Genomic DNA, 26,681 nt, shown 5'->3' with positions numbered 1-26,681 from the left:
TGATGTATTTCTAATCTTAAAGAATTGTCGAATGTATCTTGTTTTTTTGTTAGGAGGTCATGGAATTATGTAGCCCACGAGCTTGTTTGAGCTTCCGATTTTAAGTCTGCGTGAAAGTGTGGGACTTTAATCCCCCTGATTTCATTTGTTCCCCACTACAACACAAGTTGTTTTGATTGATGCAAGGTTTACCCAAAGCGCACCGAAAGATATGTTTTGCGGGTTCTCACCTGACAAAATAATAATAATAATAATAAAGAAAAACTTTAATTTTGGTCCTGTATATTTGTCACTTTGAAATTTCAGTCTTCTATATTTTCATATTTCAGTTTTAGTCTGGTATGCTTTGATTTTTGGCAATTTTAGTTTTTTTTCTTCGAAAATGCTTACGTGACACAATACACGTCAGCTCCACATCAGCACTGCATTTGTGCCACATCAGCACCACATCGAAAATAGGACTAAATTTTTTTTTTAAAAAAAACAAAGATAGCGGACTAAAACTGAAATCTGAAAATATAAATGGCTGAAATCGCAAAGTGACACATATACAGGACCTAAAAAACAATTTTTCATAATAATAATAATAATAATAACAATAATAATAATAAATCCCTTATATTAATCATAATTGGTCATTTTAGTTACCGATAAAAATATGCTTTTTTACTTGTCATTTTAGCAAAGAAAAAAATATCTCTTCTTTCGTTCAATTAAATTGACTATAACTACTATATCTCATTCTTTAATTTTTCAAAATCCTGAAATTAACAATTAATTATTTTACCCTTGAATATAACATAAATTATTTATCAAAAAAATTCCCATGAGACAGCCTGTCAATTTTGTTAGATGGATCCCTATTTGACCACACCCATGAAAAATTATTAGTTTTTATGGTAAAAAATATTATTTTCATTGTATATATGTATCGGATCGATCCATCTTACGGGTTTATATCCGTGAGACCGTCTCACAAAAGACCTGCTCATTATTTATAATTTAATAATTAATAAATTAAATGAAAAATATAAAGAACAATAATTGATTATGTCAAAAATCTATGCACGCAAATTATCATGTCTATGGATTGCTAGTATAATATAACATGTACTTGTGTAGTTGTGTACGTATTTTACTGAAGGTTTTTTTAAACCTTCAACTAACGCAACTCCACCGCACTGCTGTTCATCATAATTGTTATGTTTTCAATTAAGACGTTTGAATGAATATCTTTTTTGTAAGCTAAGTAACAGTGACAAAACCGCGATGATTGAATGATATTGGGAAGATTGATTCCATGGAAGAATCAGTGGTTACAAATTCCAGTTGTGAAAGGAAACGAATTGCATCTATATTTGGAAACGCATTTGAGCCGGGGGAATAATACTTTGTTCACTTCTGAAGAAGTTTCCCGGATCAATTCTTGATTTCACTTGCGCCAGCATCTCCAAATTCCCTTTGAAGTATTTCCTCCCCCAAATCTCCCCTTGCGAGTAGTTGACACTCTCTGGATCGTTGGTCCCGATATCAAGATCCCTGTAATTCAAGTAAGCAGATCTGGGAGATCTCGAAACATACGGCTCCATGTAATCGTGAAGCCATCTGATCCAGCTCAAGTGCCTCTCCGATTCCACTTCACCATCCACACTCCATTTCACAAGGTACTGTATGTTGTATAAATTTCCTTTTCGGTGAGGGAACGGGAGCTCCGATTCCGAGATTTCATCCATTCTTCCTCCGAAAGGATCCAGGACTAGGATACCTATTGCTTCTTCCGAAATCCGTTCTCGGACCACTTGCCACACGGTGTCCAGAAAGATTGGTTCTTGCACAAAATCTGATTTTGCCTTGAAGTAGCTCTTATCCTGGTAACTTCTATCCAGCAACACTTCCAATGGATCTCCAGACTTGAATCCGTGAATATACAGAGTGGATTCAATCCAGCTCATCTCATTGCAGTCTTTTGAATCCACCCCGAGTTCCGGAAAACTCTTGTCCATTATCGGCATCAGCTCCTTTACCGAGCCCAAGAAGAGTGCATTAAAGAGGACTTCTACTGTTTCTTGATCGCCATTATCGGGTCGGTTTGAATTCTGGAAAACGAGCCTGATGAACAAATCTTGGGGCAGCTTGCTTGATACATTTTGCCATATGTTGACAAGTTGTATGCCTTCTTGATTCAGATTCTTGTGGACTGTGAACACAGTCACAACCGGAGGAACTCGAACCAGCTTGATTTTCCAGGCAATTACGATGCCGAAGCTAGCTCCACCACCACCTCTAATAGCCCAGAACAAATCTTCACCCATCGTTTCTCGATCAAGAATCCTCCCATTTACATCTATCAAGTAAGCATCCATGATGTTATCGGCCGCGAGGCCGTGTTTTCGGACCATCGTACCAAAGCCTCCTCCGCTGAAGTGGCCGCCGACGCCCACAGTCGGGCATATTCCGGCGGGGAATCCAAGAAGCTTATTATTCTTGGCTATGGTATAATAAAGTTCCCCCAATGTTGCACCGGACTGAACCCATGCTGTTTCGTCTTCCAAATCTATGCTGATGGAACGAAGATTGGTGAGATCGATGATGATGAACGGGAATGGGCAGAGGAACGAAAGGCCTTCGTAATCATGGCCCCCACTCTTGACTCTGATTTGCAGATCATGCTTCTTGCTGCAGACTACAGCAGCTTGAATGTCGGATTCCGTATATGGGGTGACGACGAACGCAGGTTTGGAAGAACTTGAGTTCAACCATCTGGGATTCTGCTGAAAGGACTGCAAGAGAATGGAGTATGATGGGGAGCTTGGAGTGTGGAGGTGCTTGAAGGCTTCAAGATATCTTGAAGAAGAATGTATGGACATGCAGTGAGCAAAATCTTCTTGTTTTGCACAGCAAATCTTCCAGGAAATTGAAATCAAGAGAAGAACAAGAAGAGGAGACAGATTGTGATGATGCATTTCCAAGTCAACTCTTTTGCAGAATCAAAATTTATGGGTTAATTTGTTCCAGTTTTTCAGGTTCTAATACGATTGAACGGAGGAATGTGAAGAATTTTACTGTCGGCAGTTTGAATACACGGATATTTAGTGCATATATTGCTATCCTAGCCACAGATCCAAGTATACTACACACTTTTCAAAGGAGAGGGAGATATTGCAGATGGGTGTCTGGGTGTGATAGTTAGGGCCTCAATCTTCCCACGTGCTATTAATAAACTTAGTTTTTAACATATATTTAAAACTAAAGCAAGATTCATATGCTATAAGAACTGCTGATCACTTTTCAATTATTTCTGCTTCAAGACAAAAGACAAGTGGTGGTAATGAATAATTTTTTTTACGCACCAAATCTGGGGTTGGTTAAATATATATAAGGCTAATATAAAAAGACAAGTCTGTTGAATATTTGTGGGAATATGGAGCAGAGACCAAAGCAAGCTGGGAATACAGTAATGACAAGGAAAAGAAGTGGAGGTGTTGAGATGCATGGAGTGGAATTCGGAAATGATTTCAGGAGAAATCTTTTCAGACAAAACTGAATTGAATGACTTATCATGATGATGCATGCTGGTTTGCTGAAATGATAGAAAAATTTGCCACAAATAATACCCATTTTAATGGTTCTAGTTATGTAGGATATTGGTATGCTTCGTCTTGATTGTATCATTGAATTTGTCTCAGGTGAAATGCGTCGCGGTAAGTATCAGCGACTTTCTGAGATGGTGACGGATATAGTTTTCGCCATGTTTGGAGTGATCTGATTCCATTGTTTTTAGCTTTGAACCAAGCCTACTATAGAAGTTTAAGTAAGGTTGGGCAATAGTTTGAGAACGGGCTATTTTAGATGAGTTCCTAGGAACATCTGGTTGTTTAAAAATTTAAATCTAAAGTCTATGATTTAAGGTTTATAAAAGGGACTTTTTGGATTTTTCATGTCCCGTTTATGTATGTGGAAATGGCCAAGTCGATAGTTTCATTGATTGAGATCTCAGGAGTTTCTACCATTTCATCTTTGATATAAATTGTCGAGCTTTGATAAGCATAGTTTTCCTTCGCAGCACGTTCACCAACAAATTAACTGCAAAAAAGTTCTTGGGCAAATATAAGTATCTTCTGAAGATCGATGCATCAGTAGTTTTCTCCTGAGAAGGCCAGCGGTTCCCTTCTTCCCTGAGGTAGTTTTCTTCTTGATGCTTTAGGAAAAAATATGAATACGGATTTTCCACTGATCACCAAAGAAAATAAGACAATTTCACCAAGTGATCGCGGGAACTCAAAAGCTTAAAGAAACCACTCACGTTAAATCAATAAAATGATCGTTGGAAGACATGATTTACTCTTTATAATGCGATTTTTTGAACACACTTTATGCGTAAAAACCCAAAATTTGAATAATATTACTTTGAGTGTACAAAAATATCCTTTTATCGATTTATAATATTTTCCCTATCCTCGTAAAACATTGCTTATATTTTTCCAGATTCACACATCAAGATTGAACAAGAAACCATGGAATCTTCGAGCAAGATTTCACTGTCTCTTGTATGAAAAATCCCAACTTAATGTTGGGCTTCACGTTGGTCTCTCAATCGCAACACTTGAACGTATTCGACAAAATCGCATTAACAAGTTAGATTGTGCAATTTTTATAAAATTTCAAGAGGTTAGACGCCTATTTCATATTCATAGGGATAGAATACGCATTTTCGATATTATGTCAAAAATATTAAGTTATGGATTAGTTTGACTCGCCTCAGTGATATAAATTGTGATATTGTTGCATAGGAAACTTACCCCATTTATAAATACTAGAAAATTGCATGTGCAACGCACGTGGCACGTTATAATAATTTTATTAGTTGATTGCTTAGCTTTTTTAATTAAGTGTTATATATTTTACTATCAATTTCAAACTTTGGTTATAATGATTTGATCTCTAATTAGTTATTGAAGTGAGAAAATTATGTCTTTAATTTTTTCTCATTACGATCGATTTGTGGTATCTAATCGATGCTTTTATGTTTTATACCTTGGATTTAATTTATTTTTTTAATTAATGACTTTAAAACAATAACATATGTTATATATTTGTCGAGAAATGTAAAAAAATACATTGATTTTTTTATAAACCATAAGACTGAGCGTTTGCATTTTAATAAAAGCTATATATAGTTGATAAATAATTGTGCAATTCAAATATTTTAATATGTGTAACAGTTCAAACACTACATTTTATTATTTTACATAGCAAAGAGATAATTATTGTACCCAATAATCTCATTCCCAATAATTATGCTCGCAATCAATGTGAATCAAAGTCATGACCTTCACTTTGATACATATTGTATGGTCGAATGCTTATTGCATTTTCAATAATTATAGTCATTGGTAACAATACTAATCCAATATTTTAAACTATGTTGTATCTCAAACATCATGTTTCGATTGTTCTTCTCAGTATGAATAGTTATTGCACTTCAACAAAAGTAATATCTGTTAAATAATAATTTTACTTCTATTGATTTGTAAGTTAAAACAGTAATTTATTTGAAAGTTAAAACAATAATTTATTTGAAAGAAAATAATTTTTTTAGTTCCATTAACACATCACATTGATTTTTAGTCAATTAATTTGTCAAATTTAAGTTTTAATAAACTAAATTTTAATTTTGACTATTTTTAATTCAATTTTTGACGGGACATTTAATAAGTCCAAAAATTTTTAAGTTGCATCATTATTATAATGCCCATGTCAGTATTTTTCGATGCAAAATAAAGCATTTTCCAGTGTCACCACAACAATTAGGTATAAATAAATTAAAATAAAATTTAGTATACAAAAAACAAAATTTAAAAACTTAGTGACCAAAACCTAAAATTTAAAAAGTTAGTGAAAAATAATAATAATTTTTTAATTTAAAAGTTTTAGATGAAGATAAAATTTGATCTTCTAAAAATAAAGTGTATCTAAATCATATATGTTTTTTACGTCTGATAAAACATGATGTCTATATGATTTTCTTTGATTTTCAAGTTTTTTGCTCATGCATAATAAATTCACAATTTTGTGTATATTTTCTAGCGTATTGAATAACTTTGTTTCGTTAACTTTGAAAATCAAATTTAATATACATTGAATAATATTTAGCATATAAAATAATTAATGTCCTAACAAAAATACAATACAAAATAAATTTTTCTAACATAAACTCTTATGTTAAAGTATTAACAAATTTATGCCAAAAAATTAATTTAGTCATACAATTATTTATTTAATTAATGATAAACATAATTGTTTCATAATTTTGTCATAATCTTATTTTAAAATCAAAAATATTAATATGTAAATGGCTCTTTTTTTTTTTTCTAAAAAATCATATACATATACTATGCAATAATCAAGGTAAACTTTTTTTATTTCTTCAAATCTTGTAATATTTTTTTTTCAGTAAACTATCATAGTTAGATTACATAGTCATCACCATTAGTTTTATAATACTATTCCTACAATCTAGAATACCAAAAATTTTAGTTAGATTACTAAATTCAAAAAAAAAAAATAATAAACGAATTAAAACAAATTGATTGGATAAAATATGAGAATATCTTTCATTTATATGTGAAATATAGTCTCAATTATTTATGATCTGATTTACTTGTCTTGAACCAGATGAATAAATTAATGATTCAATTTATTTTTTTCGCAAAACTATAATGACCAAAATATTATGTTAAAAAGTTTAGAAGACTAAAATATAGCGATGGTGATAAAAGTTGAAAGTAAGTTGTAAAATTAATATATATTTTTTAGATTAAAATAGCTTTCAATTAATAAAATTTTAACTTTAGAACATGAATTAAATATTACTAATTAATTCACATAAATAAATAAATAGACATAAATTAAATACTCATTGAAAAAGCTACAAAATGACATAAAATAACCTTGAAAATGACAAAAAGTTAGTCATTAAATGAAATAAAATAAATACAAAACTGTAAATTCATAACTAAATAACCACTTTTATATAGATAAATATTATATTATAATGTAGTTCAAACATCAACATGAAAGTTGGTTATAATTATATATTTTTTAATTTGGACAAAAAAATATCAGTGTTGATTACACTTTTAGTTCAACACTAAAATATTTTTCATCCCAAAATTTTTTTAAAGGATTACATAGTTAGTTATCACCAATATTTTTGTAGTCCCCCTTCTTAAAAAATGGAATTCCAAAGATTTTTGTTAGCTTACCAAATGCAAAAAATAAACTAATTGATTGAATAAAAGAGAGTAATACATTTCTAATACAAGTGAAATAAAATCTCGATTTATGATATGATTTTATTTATTTTGAACAAGTCGATAAAAGTTAATAACTCGATTGAAATTTTTTGTTTTCTAAAAGTTTAATACTAAATTATGTTAAAAATTTAAAAGACTAAAAACATAGCGATGGAGATAAAACTTGAAAGTAAGGTAAAAAAAATTAATAAATTTTTTAGATTTATAGAAAAATAAAAATATAGCTTTCAATTGATAAAACTTTCGTTTCGAACATGAATTAAATATTAGCAATTAATTGTATCTACAATAAATACATAGATATATACAAATAAAATACTCATTGAACAAAACTATTTCAATTTTTTCATGAATTTGACATTGAACGAATCTTGGAGGGGGGACCTTGGTCTTTTGATAACCACCTCCTCATTCTACATAGAATGCAAAAAGGTGCCCACAAGGGCATAGGCGAGTTGGTAAGGCCTGAGGTGACGTGGGAAGAAATTCTTCAGCGTTGCGGGTTCGATTCTCGTGTGGAGCATATTTCCTGCTGAAATATTGTGGGGGTATGCTCTGGGGATTGGGTCATGTGCTCCCTCCTTCAGGTCTCTGCCGCTCGTGCACATCCCTCGATTTATCCTCCGCATGAGCCAATGGGCCTCTGACTCATGTGGAATGGGGTCCCCTTCAGGGTCAACCCTTTTTTTAAAAAAAAAATAGAATGCAAAAAGGTGAAGTTCCAACAGAGATTCCACTAAACTTTATTCCATTTTGGGGTCCAGATCTACGATCTACCAGTGGGATACTTTTCTGAACCTATTGGCCAACAACTTGGGAATTTCATCGGTAAGTACTAGAGCTATGATAATACAAATAATTCAGGACTGTGGAGATCATATATGCGAGTCCGTGTGGTATCCCGCTAACGATGACTGTTTTTACCTTTCAATGCAGCAGTTCCAACTCTGGATAAGCTACAACAAAAGATTGTATCAAAGACTATACAATCTAAACAACAACTATGGTTCAAGGTAAATCTCTTTACCGTTCTTCGTCCAATCTCTTGACGATCAAATGTTGTTTACACCGGGCTTGAAAAACTCCAAACGAATCTGTTCAGATACAAATAGATGATCACCAACGACGATCAATTCACAAGCCAAAGATCAACAACTCAAAAACGGTTCAAATCTCCAAAAACTCAAACCGGCGGCATAACGACTATAACTGAACAAACCGAGAACGTAGACAGCAGTTCAATATCGATATCAACTCATATCAATGCTAATACAACCATAACAAGGCAATTCCAACAAATCTCAAAAACCTCATTTTCGAAAATGGCTTCCAAAAATCATAACAAATCCGAACGTCGTTCTATTTCAAAACCGACAGATAATAAACGATCAGAACTCTGTCAAGAACAACATAATCGAATCTCAAACGATACTAACAACATCCAAAAAATAAAAAGTATCCGATCGTAGAAAAACTTACGATAAAACGGAGCTCTCCCTGCAGTGATCGCTAAACTGCCTTCAGAAATAAATTCCAACGGCCAGATCGAGCTCGGACAGAAATCTGAAAGCTCAAAAGCTCAAAGGGGCGAATACAATGGAGATGGCATGCAAGGAAGAAGAAGATGGAGACTTAGACAAGTCAATAAAGGAGTAGATAATATATAAAATTCAATATTTGCATTTTAGTCCCTGAAAAATCCAAATTTTGCAAAATAAACCCTGATCAAAATCAAGTCGGCTCTTGAACTCTGTAATCTTTGATTAACTCAAATAAACTCATTTAAGATAAAAACGGGGCGTTACAATCGGCTTCTGCTCCCTTAGCTTTATTCAATGCTTCAGCAAAGGTATTAGGTCGTCCACTGTTCACTAGGGTAAACACATATGGATTGAGGCCATTGATAAATTGATCTGCCATAGCTTCATCAGTTGCTGCTATATGTGGGGAAAACTTCAAAAGACTTGAAAATTTGGCCACATATTCTTCAATATTCAAATTGCCTTGCCTTAGATTGGCAAATACAGCACCCTTATTTTTCTTGTAGGAAACTGGAAAGAAACGTTGATAGAATTCAGTTTTAAAGACATTCCAAGTGATAGTCGTACCTCGAAGTTCCAACGCCCGTTTTGTCGTAATCCACCAACTTTTGGCAACTTCATGAAGTTGATTTATTACAAGTCTAATACGACGATCATCAGAATAATCAAGCGAATCAAATAATTGTTCAATGTCTTCTAACCAATTCTAACAATCAACTGAATTTTCTGTTCCTTTCAGTTTTGGCGGTTTGAACGACTGAAATTGTTTCAGCAATGTATCCATTGGAGTAGCAGTAGCATCCATAGAATCAACAGATGTACTACCCTATGCGTTCTGTGGTTCAGCAACTAGCGGTGGTACTGGTGCTGGTTCGGCCTGGGGAACAGCCAATGTCTGTCTAGTGACCGGTGCTTTACGGGGAGGCATATCTGATTGTCAAACAGATTAGTGCATAAACAATATCATATTCAGCAATTTATTCCATCCTTCTCTGATAAGCATTCTCATGCATTCTCATGAGAATTCAGGTTCTGACTGAGGATAATCTGGAATACAATTGCATATATCTAGCATGCAGTAGCAATGAAAGCACATAATCATGCACTTACATAAATCTTGTAATATAAAGCATGCTCGCATATACTGCACATAATCAGATACAACATAGAATCTCATGCAATATCAAACAATCAGACAAACTCAATCTACCCTGCTCATCAACTTCTCTCTTAATCCAGAACCTATTGCTTTGATACCACCTGTTGTGGGGACCTCGGGTTGATAATCTCATCTTATGAAAATTAATGATTAATAAAACAATTAACCAAATAATGAAGGAAGCTGAAAACCAAGAGCTAAATTTTTTTTAAAAAAAAAAAAAAAATCCAGCACCTCGCTCGATCGGGTAAACTCACCCGATCGAGCAAGCTAAAATCTTCATCTCTCGGGTCCAAAACAAATTTGTCCTCGCTCGATCGGATGAACTCTTCCGATCGAGCGAGCCCAAAAACTCCATTCTCTGTTTCAACATTTAAAGGCCTCGCTCGATCTGATGAACTCGTCCGATCGAGCGGACTTCAATTCCAGAAAATCTGCAGAACATATTTTTGTTGTCAAACTTGAAACATGTATACATATACTCTTTGCCAAGATACAAAATAATATATACATGTTATCTCACATCATATTATCATCTTACAACATAATGTGAAAGCTAACAAGTACTCGACAACAACATACAAAGTTCTTGTATCATTTCTAACATGTTTAACCAACTCAAAGTACAAGTCATTCTGCTAAAAAAAAAACCCGAGTCCTCACATGCTAAGACTCTATCTCGAGCTATTCTTGTCGTTTCGGACCAGCTCCTGCCCCACCTATTGCCATGCACACATACAAAACAAAGCAATAGCCGGAAGACTCCGGTGAGAATAAATCCCAGTATAAATAACATAAATTGCGAGATAATAAACGTGAATGCAATGCATGTTTCAAACGGAGGATATCAAGTCTAATATCAATAGAATTTTAGTTCTTGGGATCCCGGGGAATAAAATCTTAAACAATCACCAACTCACCAATCGAGGTGACATCAAGTATCTCATTTTCCCTAACTTTGGTGCAACTATAGTGAGTCATCTAGCTCTGGAAGTAAATCTACATTCCGTGCCACTCAACTATAGCCCTCCAAACGTCATATGCATTCTAGGCCTTTCAACCCTATGTGCTTTTCGGACTAGAGTTCAAGATGAATGCAATATAATCGGTATGCATTAAAGATTGTAAAACATCTTGAACATCTAAACACATAAGCACGCAATGCAACAAAAACATCAAAATCACATAAAGACTTATAAGCAAACAGGTATGTGATTGACATGAGAATACTCGAAAATCATATCTTTCTCGAGTGTTCTATCCCATCTGGATTAGCTGTCATTTATACCTTTCAATGTCGAGTCTGATAGCACGTCAAATCTAAAAACATAACATGACGAATATATATAAAAATCTGCTCGAATTCGCTGCAAGTCAATCAATCAAACTACTTCAAACCTTCTTCAATCTTTCTCGGTTCGAAGACTATCGTCTCGGCTTCAACACACTTTGATACAAAGCTGAAAATGGAATATGAATGAGCCAAAAACTCAGCTATACATTCAATCTAGGCTTCATTAATTCATAGACTCAAAAGTGTAATGATTCTGAAACCGACGGCGTAACGGCTAAAAATCGGCGATCCAAATCATAATCAAATCAATCCAGCAATCAATATAACTCATAATCTTTCTCATATCAGCTCACATAACTAAAAATCCAGCATAGGCAGAAATGATAGGGTTCGAATTTTGCTTTTTAAAATCATATAAAATTCGAACGACAGTATTTTTCCGAACCGTCTACAAATACGTAACCGGTACTAGCTCAATCACATATATAATAAAAAATAAGAACAACCCATCTTCAACATAAAAATAAAATCTGAGAAAAGTGAATGAAACATGTACCAAAACGTAGCTCTCGGAGCGGTGATTGCAGATATATATATCTTTCGAATTTTTGACGGCCGGATCACGCGTTATCGAAGCTTTTACGGAGCAAAAATGGCGTGGGAAAGGTTTCAGTCGAGTTTCTGCATTCTTTTCTGATGTTTCACGTGAGAATGATGATAATTAGGTGGACATTTAGATAAATATAAGCATATTTGTAGTTTAGTCCCTGAACTTTTGGCTATTTGCAATTGAGTCCCCGGAAAAGCGATTTAATTCAATTTCAATCCTTATTTATTTAAGAATATTAGAATTTAATTCTAAACTCTAAATATTCCTAAATTAAATATTTTTGGATTAAAATTAAATAATCCCAGGCCTTACAAGAAGCATGGCTTATAACCGTGAAGCCTTGGTGGTTGTCCAGGTGGGTTATCATGGTAAGCTGCCTCAGTCTTAAATTGTTACACAATTTTAGCGAGGGATATAATCAAGAGCGTGTCCGGAGATTTTTGGGAATCTTTGGGATTCGTTAGTTATGATTTTGAACTTGACGAACCGTGGCGTTCATCCTGAATGAACGAGGCAAGGATAGTGAGTCTAGTGTTTGCGCTAAGTACTGTCTGATCTTTTCAGAGGTTGAGCGTAGGATTTTCCATGGGATGGAAATGGTCTAGGTTGATAGATCGCGAGCAAATCTTGGGTTTAGTTCGTCTTGATGTTCGCCATGGGTGAACAAGACAGCGATTGGTAGTGCTAAGGTGACACAGGATTTGTGCTAATGACTACTAGTGGCTATTGGATAACTCTGTCCGAGTTAGGTTTATTAAGTTCATTGTACGAGGCAGCTGTCAGTAGTAAGGCACGAGATTGTGTCGATAGGCTACTAATAGCTATTGTATGGTTATCAAATATGGGTGTGTTGAAACCAGAGAGATTTGGGTATTCCAAGTGTTTTGAATAGTTCGTTGTGGCAACGGAACCAAGATTGATCTAGCCACGTAGGATAGATGATCAGTGGTGGTCTGATCTGATGAGTGCGAGCCTAAGTAGATTGATGAGTTCGATTGGTTGAGCCAATCAGTAGTGATCAAGGTGTAGCAATTAAGAAATACTTGGGGTAGTATTTTTCGAATAGTGCTTAGGAGATGAGTACTTGATACAATCTCAGAGCATTCATCAATTTTAGATGATTTAGAGTCTCTAGGATTGCCAGAGATGGATATTTTGGGATTGCTGCTAATCAGGAACATCAGTTGTCTGATCGTGAGATGTGACATTAGCTAGGATCTAGTTCTCTAGATCTAGCAGGATGTGTCGCTAGTCTTCTAGTGTGTGATGCACGATGTCTCTGAAATGACAGAGATAGTATATTTTCGACTTAGTAGCCAATGAGGTTTGACTATTGAAGATTTCACTAGATCGTGACGAATTGAATTCGTTCTTTCCAGTCAGCAAGTCACATCCATGAGAACTGTATGTCAAAGATATTGCATTTCAGCAATGGACGACATTCAGAGGTGTTTTGTGTGACAAGTTACTTCTAGCATAAATGTTTCCCCGGAGTGATTAGGGAATCGATGAATTGGGACTATCAGTGCTAAGGCTGATGCGTTCAGCAAAGGAGCATTTTGACTGTTGGGAATTCATTGTGATTTAGTTTCTAGGACCATTATGTTCAACCTTGGGAGGTTGGGACGAACGATGATGGTATCATCAGAGACTCCGTGATGAGTAATACCAAGTGCAATGACTGTCGAGTTTTGAGACAAAATAGGAAGCGTTTACATATGTCTCTGCACTGTGGAATGTCCCAGTCGAGCATATTGGTGGGAGCTTGCCTTAGTCTTGATGTGTGCACAGTGATTGAGAGTATGTATAACTATCAGGAGGATGTCCATCGATTGGAATTCATGGGTAAATAAACTATGGTCGAGATGATGTAGATCATCAGAGGTGTGATGACCTCCATTGAAGTGTATGCGTGGCTTCGCAGACCAATGGTCAAGAAAGAATTTTGTGACATGATTGCCATGAGATGAGAGTTCCTTTATGACACAGTGTTGAGTTATACTATGAAACGTGAACTGTGATTCGCACTAGATATGGTGGGCTGAATTCCCAGTAATTCTTGGGAAGCTCGTTTGCTTCGGTCGAACATGGGAAGGATGACTAGTCTGGAAATCGTGTTAAGCAGTTACGTTGGTGTATAGCTTTGTGTCAACTAGATTCTCTCGGGGAGAAATTCGAAATTTGCTGTGACAGCACAGTGTTGGGAATGGTGTTTCCTAACTAGAGATGTTGAGCACCGAGAACTTTTGGAACCATTAGATGGTTAAAATCGATTAGTGATTCGACGAATGTCGTAAGCCAGTCAAGTTATAATTTGGTCTTCGTCAATCTAAGATTTTTTCCTTTGGTAGATGATCTCGATCGAGCGGGTGTTGGTATCCTTCGTGATCAGTGAGATCGTGGTTAGGACGGAAGATGTATCAGTGTTATGATACAATAGTGCCAGAGGAGTTCGACTGTCGACAACTAGCACAAAAATCTTCAGTTGGGAGAATGTTAATGCGGTTAAACATTAATGGAGCTTGAAGGGAATTCGACAAGAGTCTGAGTGTGTCGGAAGCTATTTCGACCAGACACTCGAGCAAGGGTCCCTAGTACGTTTTCGAGGTTTACCCAAGATTTTGAGGACAAAATCTTTTAAGGGGGGGAGAATGTAGTGACCCGTATCCAGAATTAACGATTAATGCATAATTAATCATGTAATCATGTTTAGATTAAGTAAAACATGATTAAGGAAATTTCAAATGGATTAACGGAGTCCAGAAATGGATCCAGGAAACTCAAAAATGGCTGGGAAGGTTCGGAGGATCCGAACCAGGTTAGGAGGCTCCGAACTGGTTCAGAGGATCCGAACCTGAGATCGGAGGATCCGAACTGCATGGCCAGCTGTCCGAGAATAATACGTCATTGGTGGCGTCACTGATGGGACTTCGGGGAATCCGAAGTGGATCGGAGGCTCCGAAGTCAGGAACGGAGGATCCGAACCGAAACGGAGGCTCCGAAGTCGGGTTCGGAGGCTTCGAAATTCGCCTATAAATAGGGAGCCGAGATTTCATTTTCAACTCGCATCTCTCCTTTTTCTCTCTCGATTCCTTAGCATTCTAGCTTAGATCTAGGGAATTCTAGACGTTCTTTTGGGATTCCGAAAGTGGCATAGCGATCCAGGCGTCGTAGCGGAACTGTGGCCTAGTTTTGAGACAATTGTCATCAGCGGGCTGACGACGGATGCAGGTATAGCTATGGTCTCCTTAAATTATTTAGGAGTATGCAATAGCTTAGTTAAGACTTTTAGAGCTTAATTAATGATGCATGGATAATTGCATTGTAGAGCTGATGATAGGCTTGGAACCTAGAGTGAGACTGCTGGGACTGCCTGTAATAAGGTACGTAAGTACTGACTGAGATAGCCAGAGGGTTTTGCATGCTTATATGTTGCATTTGTGTGTCATATTATTATGCAGCATGTGCATATCATATTGTGTCTGTTCATCTTTTGAGATGAGCCACGTAGGGCCGCTCAGCCCTATTCGGAAGGTTGATGTCTAGCGTCCCGCGACCGACGGGTTAGTCGGCACTGGCATCTGGAAGACACGGTCTACGTCCGTTAGGAATGAGCAGTGTACGCAGGATTTGATTCCCGGGTTGTACCACTCATGTCCTAGGGCCCATTACTGAGCAGTTGTATACAGATATCCCAGATATGGATACCCGGTCATTTGCATGCATCATATTTGTATGTTTTACCCGTGCTTTCGTATTGAGCTTAGACCTCACGTCCAGTCTTTTCTGTGTATCTGGAAACCCCATTCGACGGGGCAGGTGTAGGTGCAGGATTGAGCACCAGGAGCTTGGAGTCGCCAGTGACCAGTAAAGACAACAGGTTTAGCTATAGGTTTTTGTCCTTTAGGCTTATTTATTCGATTGGATTGTATAATCGAATTTTTTTAACCGGTTGTATTCTGCCGATCTGCTTTTATTTAAGTCTTCCGCAACAATTTATTTAATGCATGCTTAATTATGATCTTAACTCTGATTAGGTAGTGGATCCGGTTTGGGTCGCTACAGTTTTAATGACTTCAGCGCAGCTTTTGTTCACCAGTTTGTGAGTAGCAAGAGATATTTGAAAAGTTCTCTTAGTCTGTTTACTTTTAAGTAGTCTGAGATTGAGCCTTTGAGAGAATTCATTCAGTTTTTTAATCACTCAGACAAGTTTTGTGAGTTCCATAAAGTGTATGGGCATATTACTAACGAATGCCAAAGGTTGATTGATGAGGTACAGAGGATCATCCTGAGGATACTAGTTGAGAGCCGAGCTCACCAGGCGAGTCGATCGAACTCAGTACGCTCAGTGATACAGAGCTCCAGGTTGGCAGTAGTGGTCTCATAGGTCTTGGATTCACGGAAGGACTGCTTCTGCACGTTGTTAGAACGGAAGGTCACCTCGACATTGAGGATGACGGCCTGTTAGAAACAAAAATAGAGGTGAATATAAACCAATAAACCAATGTGATAAAAAGGTACACCGACCAAACTAATTACCTCGGCCATGGCTAGGGGTGTTCATATTTCAGATAAAACCAAAAAAATCGAAAATTCGAACCGAAAAAATCAAAGACCGAACCGAACCGAACCGAAAACCGTATTTTGTAATTCGGATATAAATATTAAAATCGAATTTTATTTGGTTCGATTTTGGATATATGTCAAAACCGAATCGACTGAAAAAACCGAAATTGAATTAAATTAATAATTTTATTTATATTTTATATTTATATTATATATATTATGAGATGATATTTAGTGAAAGAATAATCATTTTGAATAATTTTTAGTTGATTGTTGTTTATTTATTCATTGTTGTCGTTTATGTAATTTATAGTTGATTAATTGAATGTTGTTTATGTAATTTTTAGTTGATTGTTGTTAATGTAAGTCATTTAAACTTTATTTTTAAAGTTTTTACTAAGAAATCATGTAAAAAAATATATTATATTTTACAATATATTTATATTATTAATTTTAATAATTTTATTAAAATCGGAATAACCATATCAAAATTTGTTTTGTTTTTTTAAAAAAATATTATAAGACTGTGGTTGGATGCTTGGCCTTGTATTGTTTGTTTTTTCACTATATGACTATAACTTTAAGTTGTGTGTTGGGGTATTTAAATTACATGTTGGATGAAATTTATGTTTCTTTTATTGTGTTATGTATTATTAATGATCAAACCGACCAAACCAAAGCGTATAAACCGGTTCATTATAGTACAAAAACCGAAACGAACCAAAGTAGAACGGTTTGACTTCGGATTACATTTTTTATAAACCGAAAACCGAAAAATCGAACCGAAATTGGACAAATTAAAATCGAACCGATCGATGAAAACCCCTAGCCATGGCAGTGTTAGATCGGTGCGTGAGCTCGAGCCATCTGAGGCTCTTGAAATATCTGCATCAGCCAAGGAAGGCAAGTCTCGGAGGACAGAACCAGCTAAGGGAGTGGGGCCGACCCCCATAATCTGCAAGTCGTCATGATACATATCCAAAAAGTTGGATCTGCACCTACCCACAAGTGTTTGGGGTCTATCTCCCATGACCTAATGGATCGGAACGGCTTCTCAAACTATGGACTTCCCCATATCCAGCTCGATCATCTCAAGTCGGGGGATGGTGGGAGACGCCTCTTTTAGACTCGAGATTGGGATCCTGTCTGCTCGTGATATGGATGAGCTTTAGGAGAGGGTGTCCTCTCTTTCGACGAGCTGTCCTCGACCTTTCCATCAGTTTGGGCAGCTGCCCTTTTCCTCTCCACATCTCAGCTTATAGCGGCGTCCATCACTCTTTTCTTTGCGCAAACACAAAAAGGTTAGCAAAGACAAGAAAGGGTAGGAAAATGGGATGGTAAGAGGAACGGGAAGGGAAGTCCCTACGTTACCCAGAACTGAATCGTCGACCGAGCTAAGCCCATGGTAACACAGTAGGTCTTCTGCCAGCAGGACAGAAGTACCAAAGCAATTTCCCCTTATTGCCCTCTAACCTCCCATAAATAATTCCCCCTTACGGAAGCCAGGGGCATGGGCTGGTAAGGCAGTAAGGGTATCCATCCAAGTGGAGCAGATATACCAGGGGTCGGAAGGACGAACAAAAAAGAACAAAAAATTTACAAAATTTGTTGCAATTGGAAGAGTCCTCAAAAAATTTACAATTGGGCCGACCTGAGAAGTAAAAAGGGCCCTCCTCAATTCTTTTGGGAAGCATAAATGTACAAAAAATGAAGCAATTAACCTGAAAGCCTAGGATCCTAAACAAAATAACAAAACTACACAATGTGCGAATGGAGTTGGGGTGATTTAGTAACCTGTACCCCATTTACGAGCTTAATGGCTAAACATGATTAAGAGATTCCAATATAAATTAACTAAGTGATTAATCAGATCAGAAATGTAAAATCAGGGCTTCGGAACCACCGAACAGATCGAAACTTCCAAATTTGGTTCAGAAGCACCGAACTCTAGCAGCTGATGATCGAAAGCAAAGGGTGAGTTTAGACCTTCTGAACGTGAGATCAGAGCTTTTGAAGGTTAGGGCATGTGCACTTAGTGAGGTGACATCAGTATTTGGACACGCAATCGCATGCATGAGATCGGAACGTCCGAAGATGTGATCAGAGTTTTCGATCAGTACAGTCTAGCAACGTTGCTGGCATGCAAAGATCGGAGCTTTCGAAGTAGGAATCGGAGCTTCCGATCGTCGCCTATAAATAGGGCAGGCTCACAATTTCCTTGCCAATTCACTATCTTCCTCTCCAAGATTGGTGTTTCTTGGGCGTTTCCAGCCATCTAAGCGAGGCTCGGGCGGTAGCGAGGCGCTTCCAAGGTTGCAGCGAATCTGTGCCCAGGATTTAGGGCTTTTGACAGCAAAGAGATGACGACAGACGCAGGTATAACCCTAGATCCTTAATAGTATCAGAGAGTATCTACTAGCTTAGTTAAGACTTTTAGATCAGCAATGGTGATATGGTAAATATTGACTTGTACGCTTGGACCCTAGATTGGTGCAACTAGGACTACCTTAGTGAGGTACGTAAGTACTGACTGAGATAGACAGCGAATATGCATGCTTATATATTGCATTTTATGTGTCGATACATGTTTTACTGCTTTGATATATTATGATGCATGTACATATTCATGTTGAGCCGAGTATCATTCGATATAGTCTTTGTAGTAGGGCCGCTCAGCCCTATATTTGTTGTTATATTGTCTGACACCAGGAGACGCCGTGATGACGAGAATTGATGCTATGGTGATCTTGACGAGTTTGTGGATGTACCCAACAGATTTGATCCCAGATGGTACTACATATTCATTGGCACCTAGACTAAGCAGACTTGTGATAACCAATACCCCAGTCATTTGCATGCATCATACTAGGTTTGTATACTCGTGCTTATATATTGAGTGTAGTCGCTCACGTCCAGTGTTTTTTTTCTTGGACACCCTATTCGACAGACAGGTCTCAGGTTGGACGACGTCGGTGGGTAGGGACAGGGTTGAGAGTCGTAGTTGTGATTGTAGTGAAATTTCGTTATTTCAGTGGTGTTGATACTGATTTTCGATTTGGTTGTATAAGCAGTTTATCTCTTTCGGTTTTAGTCACCGATTGTATTCCATTGGTTTGGTTTGTAAACTCAGCTTTCGTTTTTGCCATTTTATTTCTCTTAATCTCTTTTCTTAAGTTTTCGTAATTGCATGCTTATTAAGTCAAGAAGAAAGTGATCCGGGTAGGGTCGATATATTAGAATTGGCTGAGGTGAAGTTGATAGTATCGACTGAGTTGCTGGAAGATGAGAGGGGGAGAAATCTAACATCTCTTTCTATTTGGTCTAGGTAAAAGGTTTAAAATCCTTTGGGAGGTTGGTCAGTGCGGTCCTCGAGATCGGGAATTATAATCATAATCATAGAACGCATGCGATAGGGACCTTAATTAATCCTCATCCGAAGCCGTAAGCTCGGAGGGATATAGCTCGTACCATGGAGCACCCGAGGCACCATGGGGATAGCCCTGTGAATTATCCCCTCGAACTAATGCTGCCTCCTGGTTGCGGTCCTCGCCTAATGGCACACCTACAGATGTGATCACGAGGGGATCATACTGATCCACCTCGCAAAACAACTCATTCGAGTTCTCCTCATGAGGTTAGGAAGAAGATGACATAGGAAGTACGCACTTACTAAGGAAAAATCTAGGAGGGTCGGGAGAATTTGAGAATATATAGAAGAAGCCGAGCAAACAAGCGAGAACGGAAGTGAATAAATATTTACCGGAGGGAGGAGGGGTTATAGGTCGTTCAAGCAAAATTTGATCATTGATCTTAACCAGGTGGACGGCCCAGATTTCTTGGAAGTTTAAAAGGTGGCGGTTAGAAGGTAATGATGGCATGTCATGTCAACCGTGGAGATTAAAATTCTGTGGTCACCTCAGGTCGGAGGAAATTTTAGGGTCATTTTAGACTTCACGAACTTCTGGTCTTCGACTTCAGTTTAAATTCGAGAGGGGATACTTGTGATACCCTTGGATGAGATCAACTCATCCCAATAATGACCCTTAGATTAATCTCTCAGGTCGGCCAAGTTGGCAGGTCGGCATAGCCCCCTCACCATGGATCCCAGGTCGGCCAGATGGCAGGTCGGTACAACTCCCTCACCACTGATCCCATATCGGCCAAATGGCAGGTCGGCAGATGGTAGGTCGGTCAGGGTGGTAGGTCGGCACAACTTACTCACCAACGATCCCAGGACAGTAGATCGTAGGTCGGCCAACTATGAAGGTCGACTAGTCTCTCAGATCAGCCAAACAATATCAAATCACTTCAAAGATTCGATCTTCCATATTTAGGGAGGATTTGGACAAGATCTCAGCCGAGATTCACGGGATTGCAGTCCATATATTCACGAGTTCTAATTAAATAAGGGCAGAAACAAATCCAAAGGCCTATCCTATAAATACCAGGTTTAATTCTATTGTAAAGGGTTCAACATCATTGATGCACACACATCACTCTTTAATTTTATTGTTCTAGCATCTGACTTGTGCGTCGAAATAAATACGCCAGTAACATCTTTTGGCCCCTCCTAACACTCTTGCTATTGGTTGCAAGCTCTTGTCAGGTCAAACTATATCTCTTAGCTCGACCAAAGGCATGTTTCTTAGCAGCATCAAATTAATCATATATAAATGAATTAAGTTATTCGACATTATTATATATTTAATTATGGTCATTTATGCCTAAAAAAGTATTTGTCGTTATAATAATTATATCTTAACTTCAAAAATAATTTCTTATCAATTACGAGAATGAATTATAGAAGTTTCAAAATGGATTGGCGAGCGGGTCAACTCACAACCCGTCGTAACCCATCATTAGGCTGGGCAGAGCAGGGCGGGGCTAGGGGTATAAACGAGTCGAGCTACTCGTGAGCAACTCGCGAGTAGCTCGGTCAAAGCTCGACTCGAGCTCGATTTGATCGAGCTCGAGCTCGAGCATACAATCGAGCTCGAGTCGAGCTTTGAAACTATGTGATCGAGTAGCTCGCGAGCTACTCGATAAGCCATATATATATATATATATATTAAAAAATAATATAAATATATATAAATATAAATATAATATATATAATATAATATTATATTTATATATTAATTTATTTATAATATTTATATATTTATTTATAATATTTAATTAATTTTATTTATTATATTTATATATATATTTATTTTATAATATATATAATATAATATTTTATTTATTTATTTATTTATATATTTTTAATTTATATATATATATAATATAAAAGCTCGAGCTCGAGCTCGAGTACTCGAACTACAACCGAGCTCGAGCTCATATTTTACTACTCGATCGAGCTCGAGCTCGAATAGTGTGCTACTCGAGCTCGGCTCGGCTCGGCTCGATAACACCCCTAGGCGGGGCGGGCTGACTCACCTTTTAGGCGGATAGAGAAAACACCAACCCAACCACCTATTTTAGGTGGCGGGACGGGCCAACCTGACGAGCCTACGTGTAATTTGGCGGGTTGCCAACCCGTAACCCACTATTAGGCGGGGCGGGACGGCCCACCTTTAGGCTGGTTGGCAATTCACCTATTTTTTATGTGGTCTGACGGGCCAACCTGATGGATCTAACCCATTTTGACACATCCGATGAATTATGTAACTTAAAAATTTAGAAAAAAATATCTATAAATTTAAAATTTTAATAAACAAAAAAAAAAGTACTTTCCTGTATTCGCGGGTTCATTTCAACCTACTTTGACAATGCCTATATAGACAAGATCTAATTTACAGTGTTCGCGTGAGGTGTTGTAAGGGAGAAGACAAACAACCGACACAAATATAAAGAAAATGAATGTGAAAATTCCAATTACCACACACTTTAAATAAATTGAAGATTGCAATATAAATAATTACCTCAGAAAGCATTCCACAAATAATCTCTTTCCTCCAATCCACTCCACTCCCACTTCACTGCAGCTTTTTTGCTTCCAAAGCCATGAATCAAAGAATCTTCATCTCCGGCCTCCTCCCGCTCCTCCTCCTCCTCTCCTCCGCCGCCGACGGGCACAACATAACCCACATACTCTCCGGCCACCCGGACTTCTCCACCTTCAGCCACTACCTCACCGTAACACACTTAGCCGAAGAGATCAACCGCCGCCGCACCATCACCGTCTGTGCTGTCGACAATGCCGCCATGAACGACCTCCTCGGCAAGCATTTCTCCCTCGACACCATCAAGAACATCCTCTCCCTCCACGTTTTCGCGGACTACTTCGGGGCGAAGAAGCTCCACCAGGTGGCTAAGGGCTCCACCACGACTTCCTCCCTGTTCCAGGCCACCGGAGAGGCTGCCGGGACCTCCGGGTACGTCAACATCACCGACATGAAAGGAGGGAAGGTGGGATTCACCCCGGTGGACAGCGGAAGTGATAATCAGCCGATGGCGACCTTCGTCAAGAGCATTATAGAAGAACCTTACGTGATCTCTGTGATTCAAATCAGCAACCTGCTGTCGTCGCCGGAAGCCGAAGCTCCGGTGGGATCTCCGACGGATGTGAACGTGACATCTCTGATGGCGAATCAAGGATGCAAGGCGTTCTCCGATTTGATAGTGGCGCATGGCGATGAAGACACTTTCACTCAAAATCTGGAAACAGGGCTAACCATCTTATGCCCTGAAGACCAAGCCCTGAATTCGTTCATGCCCAGGTTCAAGAACCTGACCCAAGACGATCAAACATCGCTGATCCTCTACCACGCCATTGCTTCCTTCAATTCTCTGGGAATGCTCAGAGCCGGCAATGGATTGATGAACACTCTGGCCACCGAAGGTGCCAAAAAGTTCGATTTCACCGTACAAAACGACGGAGACGATGTCAAGATCGAGACTAAAATCGTCACGGCGACCATCACCGGAACATTGATCGACAGAGATCCGCTGGCCGTTTTCAAGGTCGACAAGGTTCTGCTGCCGGCGGAGCTGTTCAAGGCGGCGCCGGCTTCTCCAGCACCCAAGCCCTCTAAATCCAAGAAAGCGTCCCATGCCGATGCTCCGGGACCCTCCGAAGATGATACGGCGGCGGCCGATGAAGATTCCAGCAACGACGGAGGTAGGATCATCAGTGGCGGCGGCTTTATCATGAGTGTCTGTTTTGCTTTGCTGGTGGGAATTTTGACTGCTGTTTTCTGATTGTACTTCTTTTTTTTTTTTTTTTTTTTTAGTTTTTTATTTTCTTCCTTAAAAAAAAAATGAAATTTGTGTGTGAGAATTTGTGCAAAAACTTTGTGATACGCTGTTCAAGTTATTGACGATAGCAATTATCTATTTTAATTTTTACAATCTTTTAATTTTTTCTATTGTATTGTGAAATATGAGTTCATCTTTTCCCTTATAATTTATGTGATAATAGAATATATGAACACATAATATGAGTGATGATTAATTGATATAAATTTATAATTTATGTAATATAATCATAGCGAGAAATATTAAAAATTCTCTTGATTTGCATTAAATTATGTCGAAATGATAATTCATAATAGATGAATAAAGGAAAGGTAAATTAGACTAAAACTTAACAAATAATTAATATTAATATACACTGAATGTAAGATGAATTTAGTAAACCGCTTTCACTTTCAGTGAGTCAGGTGTAATAGGTTCGTCTGATAAGATGTTGGTAAAAATAATCGAACTTTTGACTATTGATCAAGCGTTTACCTACTCTATCTACTCGATCACTTTGTAATACGTAATTTGATTTGACTTATTAATATTGAGATTATGATTTATTAATATTGACCTACAAATTTAAAAGTTGATTATAAAAAATAATAATACTATATTTATTAAACCTAGGAAGATTGTGATTTTGATTGAAAAATGAACTAACATTCTCTTAGTTTGGCCATTATAATTTACACAAATTCTTGTGAAACGGTTTCACATGTCAATTTCTTAAGATAAATCTTTTATTTAGGTCACTCATAAAAAAATATTACTTTTTATTCTAAATATGAGTTGAATTGACATGTCCCGTCTCACAAAATATATGCTCTATAATTTAACTGTTTGCATCGATCCGAACAGTTAAAGTGAGAATAAAATTGCAAGTATCTATCTTAAAACACACAGTCTACGCACAACCACCACATTATTTCATAAAATATATGAGAAATAAATCAAATCTTCTAAACAATGTGGTGTGTAGTTTTCATTGTTTTTTTTTAAAAAAAAATACACTTTTAGTCTTATATAAGTTGGTGTGTTTTGAGATTTAATTAATTATGTGATTTTTCAAATTTTGGTTTTTTTCCAATAACTTCGATTGTTTTGAGTTTGGTCTTATTGTTTTGCCTGAACAACTATACCCACGGAATATGGTTTATTTGTCACCGGTTCTTTCCTATGTGGTAAGCCTGAAGAGAATCTAACCTATATATACACACATTAAAAATCATAAAAGCAAAAAAAAAAAAAAAAAGAAGAAGAAAAGAATGGTATGTAAAGCTAATAAGACCCTCAATACTTCAAAATAGAGGGAAAAAATTGTTGTTGTTTTTTTTTTTGTTTTTGTTTAGGTAGATTTTAATATATGTAATTTTAGGTTTATTCTTGTCAAATGAGTCACGTAAAAGAACATCGACGTTAAGTATAAAACATTCGGTGAATTTAATGGTTTCAACAAAAAACAAAAACTAAAATATTTTATGAAAACCTAACTTTAATAAATAGATTACTAAAACTCAAAACGATTAACTTACATATATCACTCAAATTGACATTTTCCTTCCTCTTATGGACGAATGTTGTGTCATGTACGTGCGCGCATGTTTTTAACTCGGTTTAGTACTCCAAGCACAAAGGATATTATCTATATTTATGTTGCAAGAATTTTTGTAGCTTATAAGTTGACGTAACATCTTATTTTAAAAATTAATTATCAATATGTTTGATAAAATAAGATAATAGAGTTTAAATATTTTGATATATTTGATAATAAGATTGTTTAATTATCATAGATACAAAGAATATGATAGCATGCAAAATATTGTGAACAAATATTTTGGACATATATTTGGGATTTGTCGGGGAATTTTTGGAGGCTATATTTGTCATATATAAATTATTTGTCACTATTTAGGTTTCTTAAAATATTAAAACAATATTTTAAAAGTAAAAATTGAGCACAAAAATAAAAATCTAAAAGATGGTTTCACGAAACTATTTTGTGAGACATATATTCTATTTGATCCGATCTATGAAAAAATATTATTTTTTATACCAAAAAATATTAATTTTCATCATAGATATGAGTCGGATCGACTAGTCTCACAAGTATAAATTTATGAAACCGTTTCATATGAAATCTACTCAAATTTGAGATGATACAATTTTTTTAAAAAAACAAGAGCTCAAAAAAACATACTTCCTCCGTCTCAAATACATAGTATTACTTTTTTTTTTACACAGATTAAGAAAAAATTATTGAAAAAGCAAATTTATACAAACTTTCTATTTTATCCCTATTTAATATAATATATTAAAAAATAATTGCACAATTTTCAAGGTGTAGTTAATAGGGGTATATATGTAAAGGAGTGTAAAAAATATTACTAAATGACAAAAACTCATATGAGACGGTCTCAAAGGTTATTTTTCTTAGACGAATCTCTTATATGAGTTATCCATTAAAAAATATTACATTTTATGTCAAAAATATTACTTATTATTATAAATATGTGTAAGGTTGACCCGTCTTACAGGAGTGTTACTCTTACTAAATATGGTATATGACTATATATTTGAAACAAACAAAAAAAGAAACATGAATTATATAATTGAGACGGAAGAAATATTATTTAACAGGATGGTTTTCATCAAAACAACGTTTATGAAGTTTTTGAACTCTCAACACAAATATAAGAGCATCCACGTTAGATTTCATATTCAAACTCTAAAATTTAGAATAAAAAAACTACTTTGTTAAATTTGGATCACTTTTCATATAATTTATTATAGCTTTATTTTTTATTATATTTTCTCTCTCTTCTATATTTTTTGGCAAAAACTTTTATAAGACGGTCTCACGCGTTAATTTTGTGAAAAGTGTCTCATATTCGGGTCATTTATTGAAAAAATATTATTTTTTATATCAAAAGTATTATTTTTTATTGTAAAT

General features: G+C 36.4%; 2 protein-coding genes across 2 annotated transcripts; one reads left to right on the top strand and one right to left on the bottom strand.

Moving 5' to 3' along the window:
* Window positions 1–1,200: 1,200 nt before the first annotated feature.
* Window positions 1,201–3,510, bottom strand: LOC140866031 (berberine bridge enzyme-like 22). The gene has a single exon (XM_073270890.1). The coding sequence runs from the start codon at window positions 2,961–2,963 to the stop codon at window positions 1,353–1,355; it is 1,611 nt and encodes a 536-aa protein (XP_073126991.1). The 5' UTR covers window positions 2,964–3,510; the 3' UTR covers window positions 1,201–1,352.
* Window positions 3,511–22,399: 18,889 nt separating this feature from the next.
* LOC140864976 (fasciclin-like arabinogalactan protein 2) lies at window positions 22,400–23,805 on the top strand. Its single transcript, XM_073269438.1, has one exon. It carries the CDS (start codon window positions 22,493–22,495, stop codon window positions 23,687–23,689), a length of 1,197 nt encoding a protein of 398 aa, XP_073125539.1. The 5' UTR covers window positions 22,400–22,492; the 3' UTR covers window positions 23,690–23,805.
* The last annotated feature ends 2,876 nt before the right edge of the window (window positions 23,806–26,681 follow it).

Source organism: Henckelia pumila, chromosome 4, assembly GCF_033568475.1.
Source record: "Henckelia pumila isolate YLH828 chromosome 4, ASM3356847v2, whole genome shotgun sequence".
NCBI classification, from domain to species: Eukaryota; Viridiplantae; Streptophyta; class Magnoliopsida; order Lamiales; family Gesneriaceae; genus Henckelia; species Henckelia pumila.
The sequence above is the reverse complement of the archived record's forward strand: the minus strand, read 5'-3'. Positions and strand labels throughout refer to the sequence as shown.

Coding starts and splice junctions, on each gene's coding strand:
- LOC140866031 (XM_073270890.1), bottom strand. CDS start 2,963: ATGCATCATCACAATCTGTCTCCTCTTCTTGTTCTTCTCTTGATTTCA.
- LOC140864976 (XM_073269438.1), top strand. CDS start 22,493: ATGAATCAAAGAATCTTCATCTCCGGCCTCCTCCCGCTCCTCCTCCTC.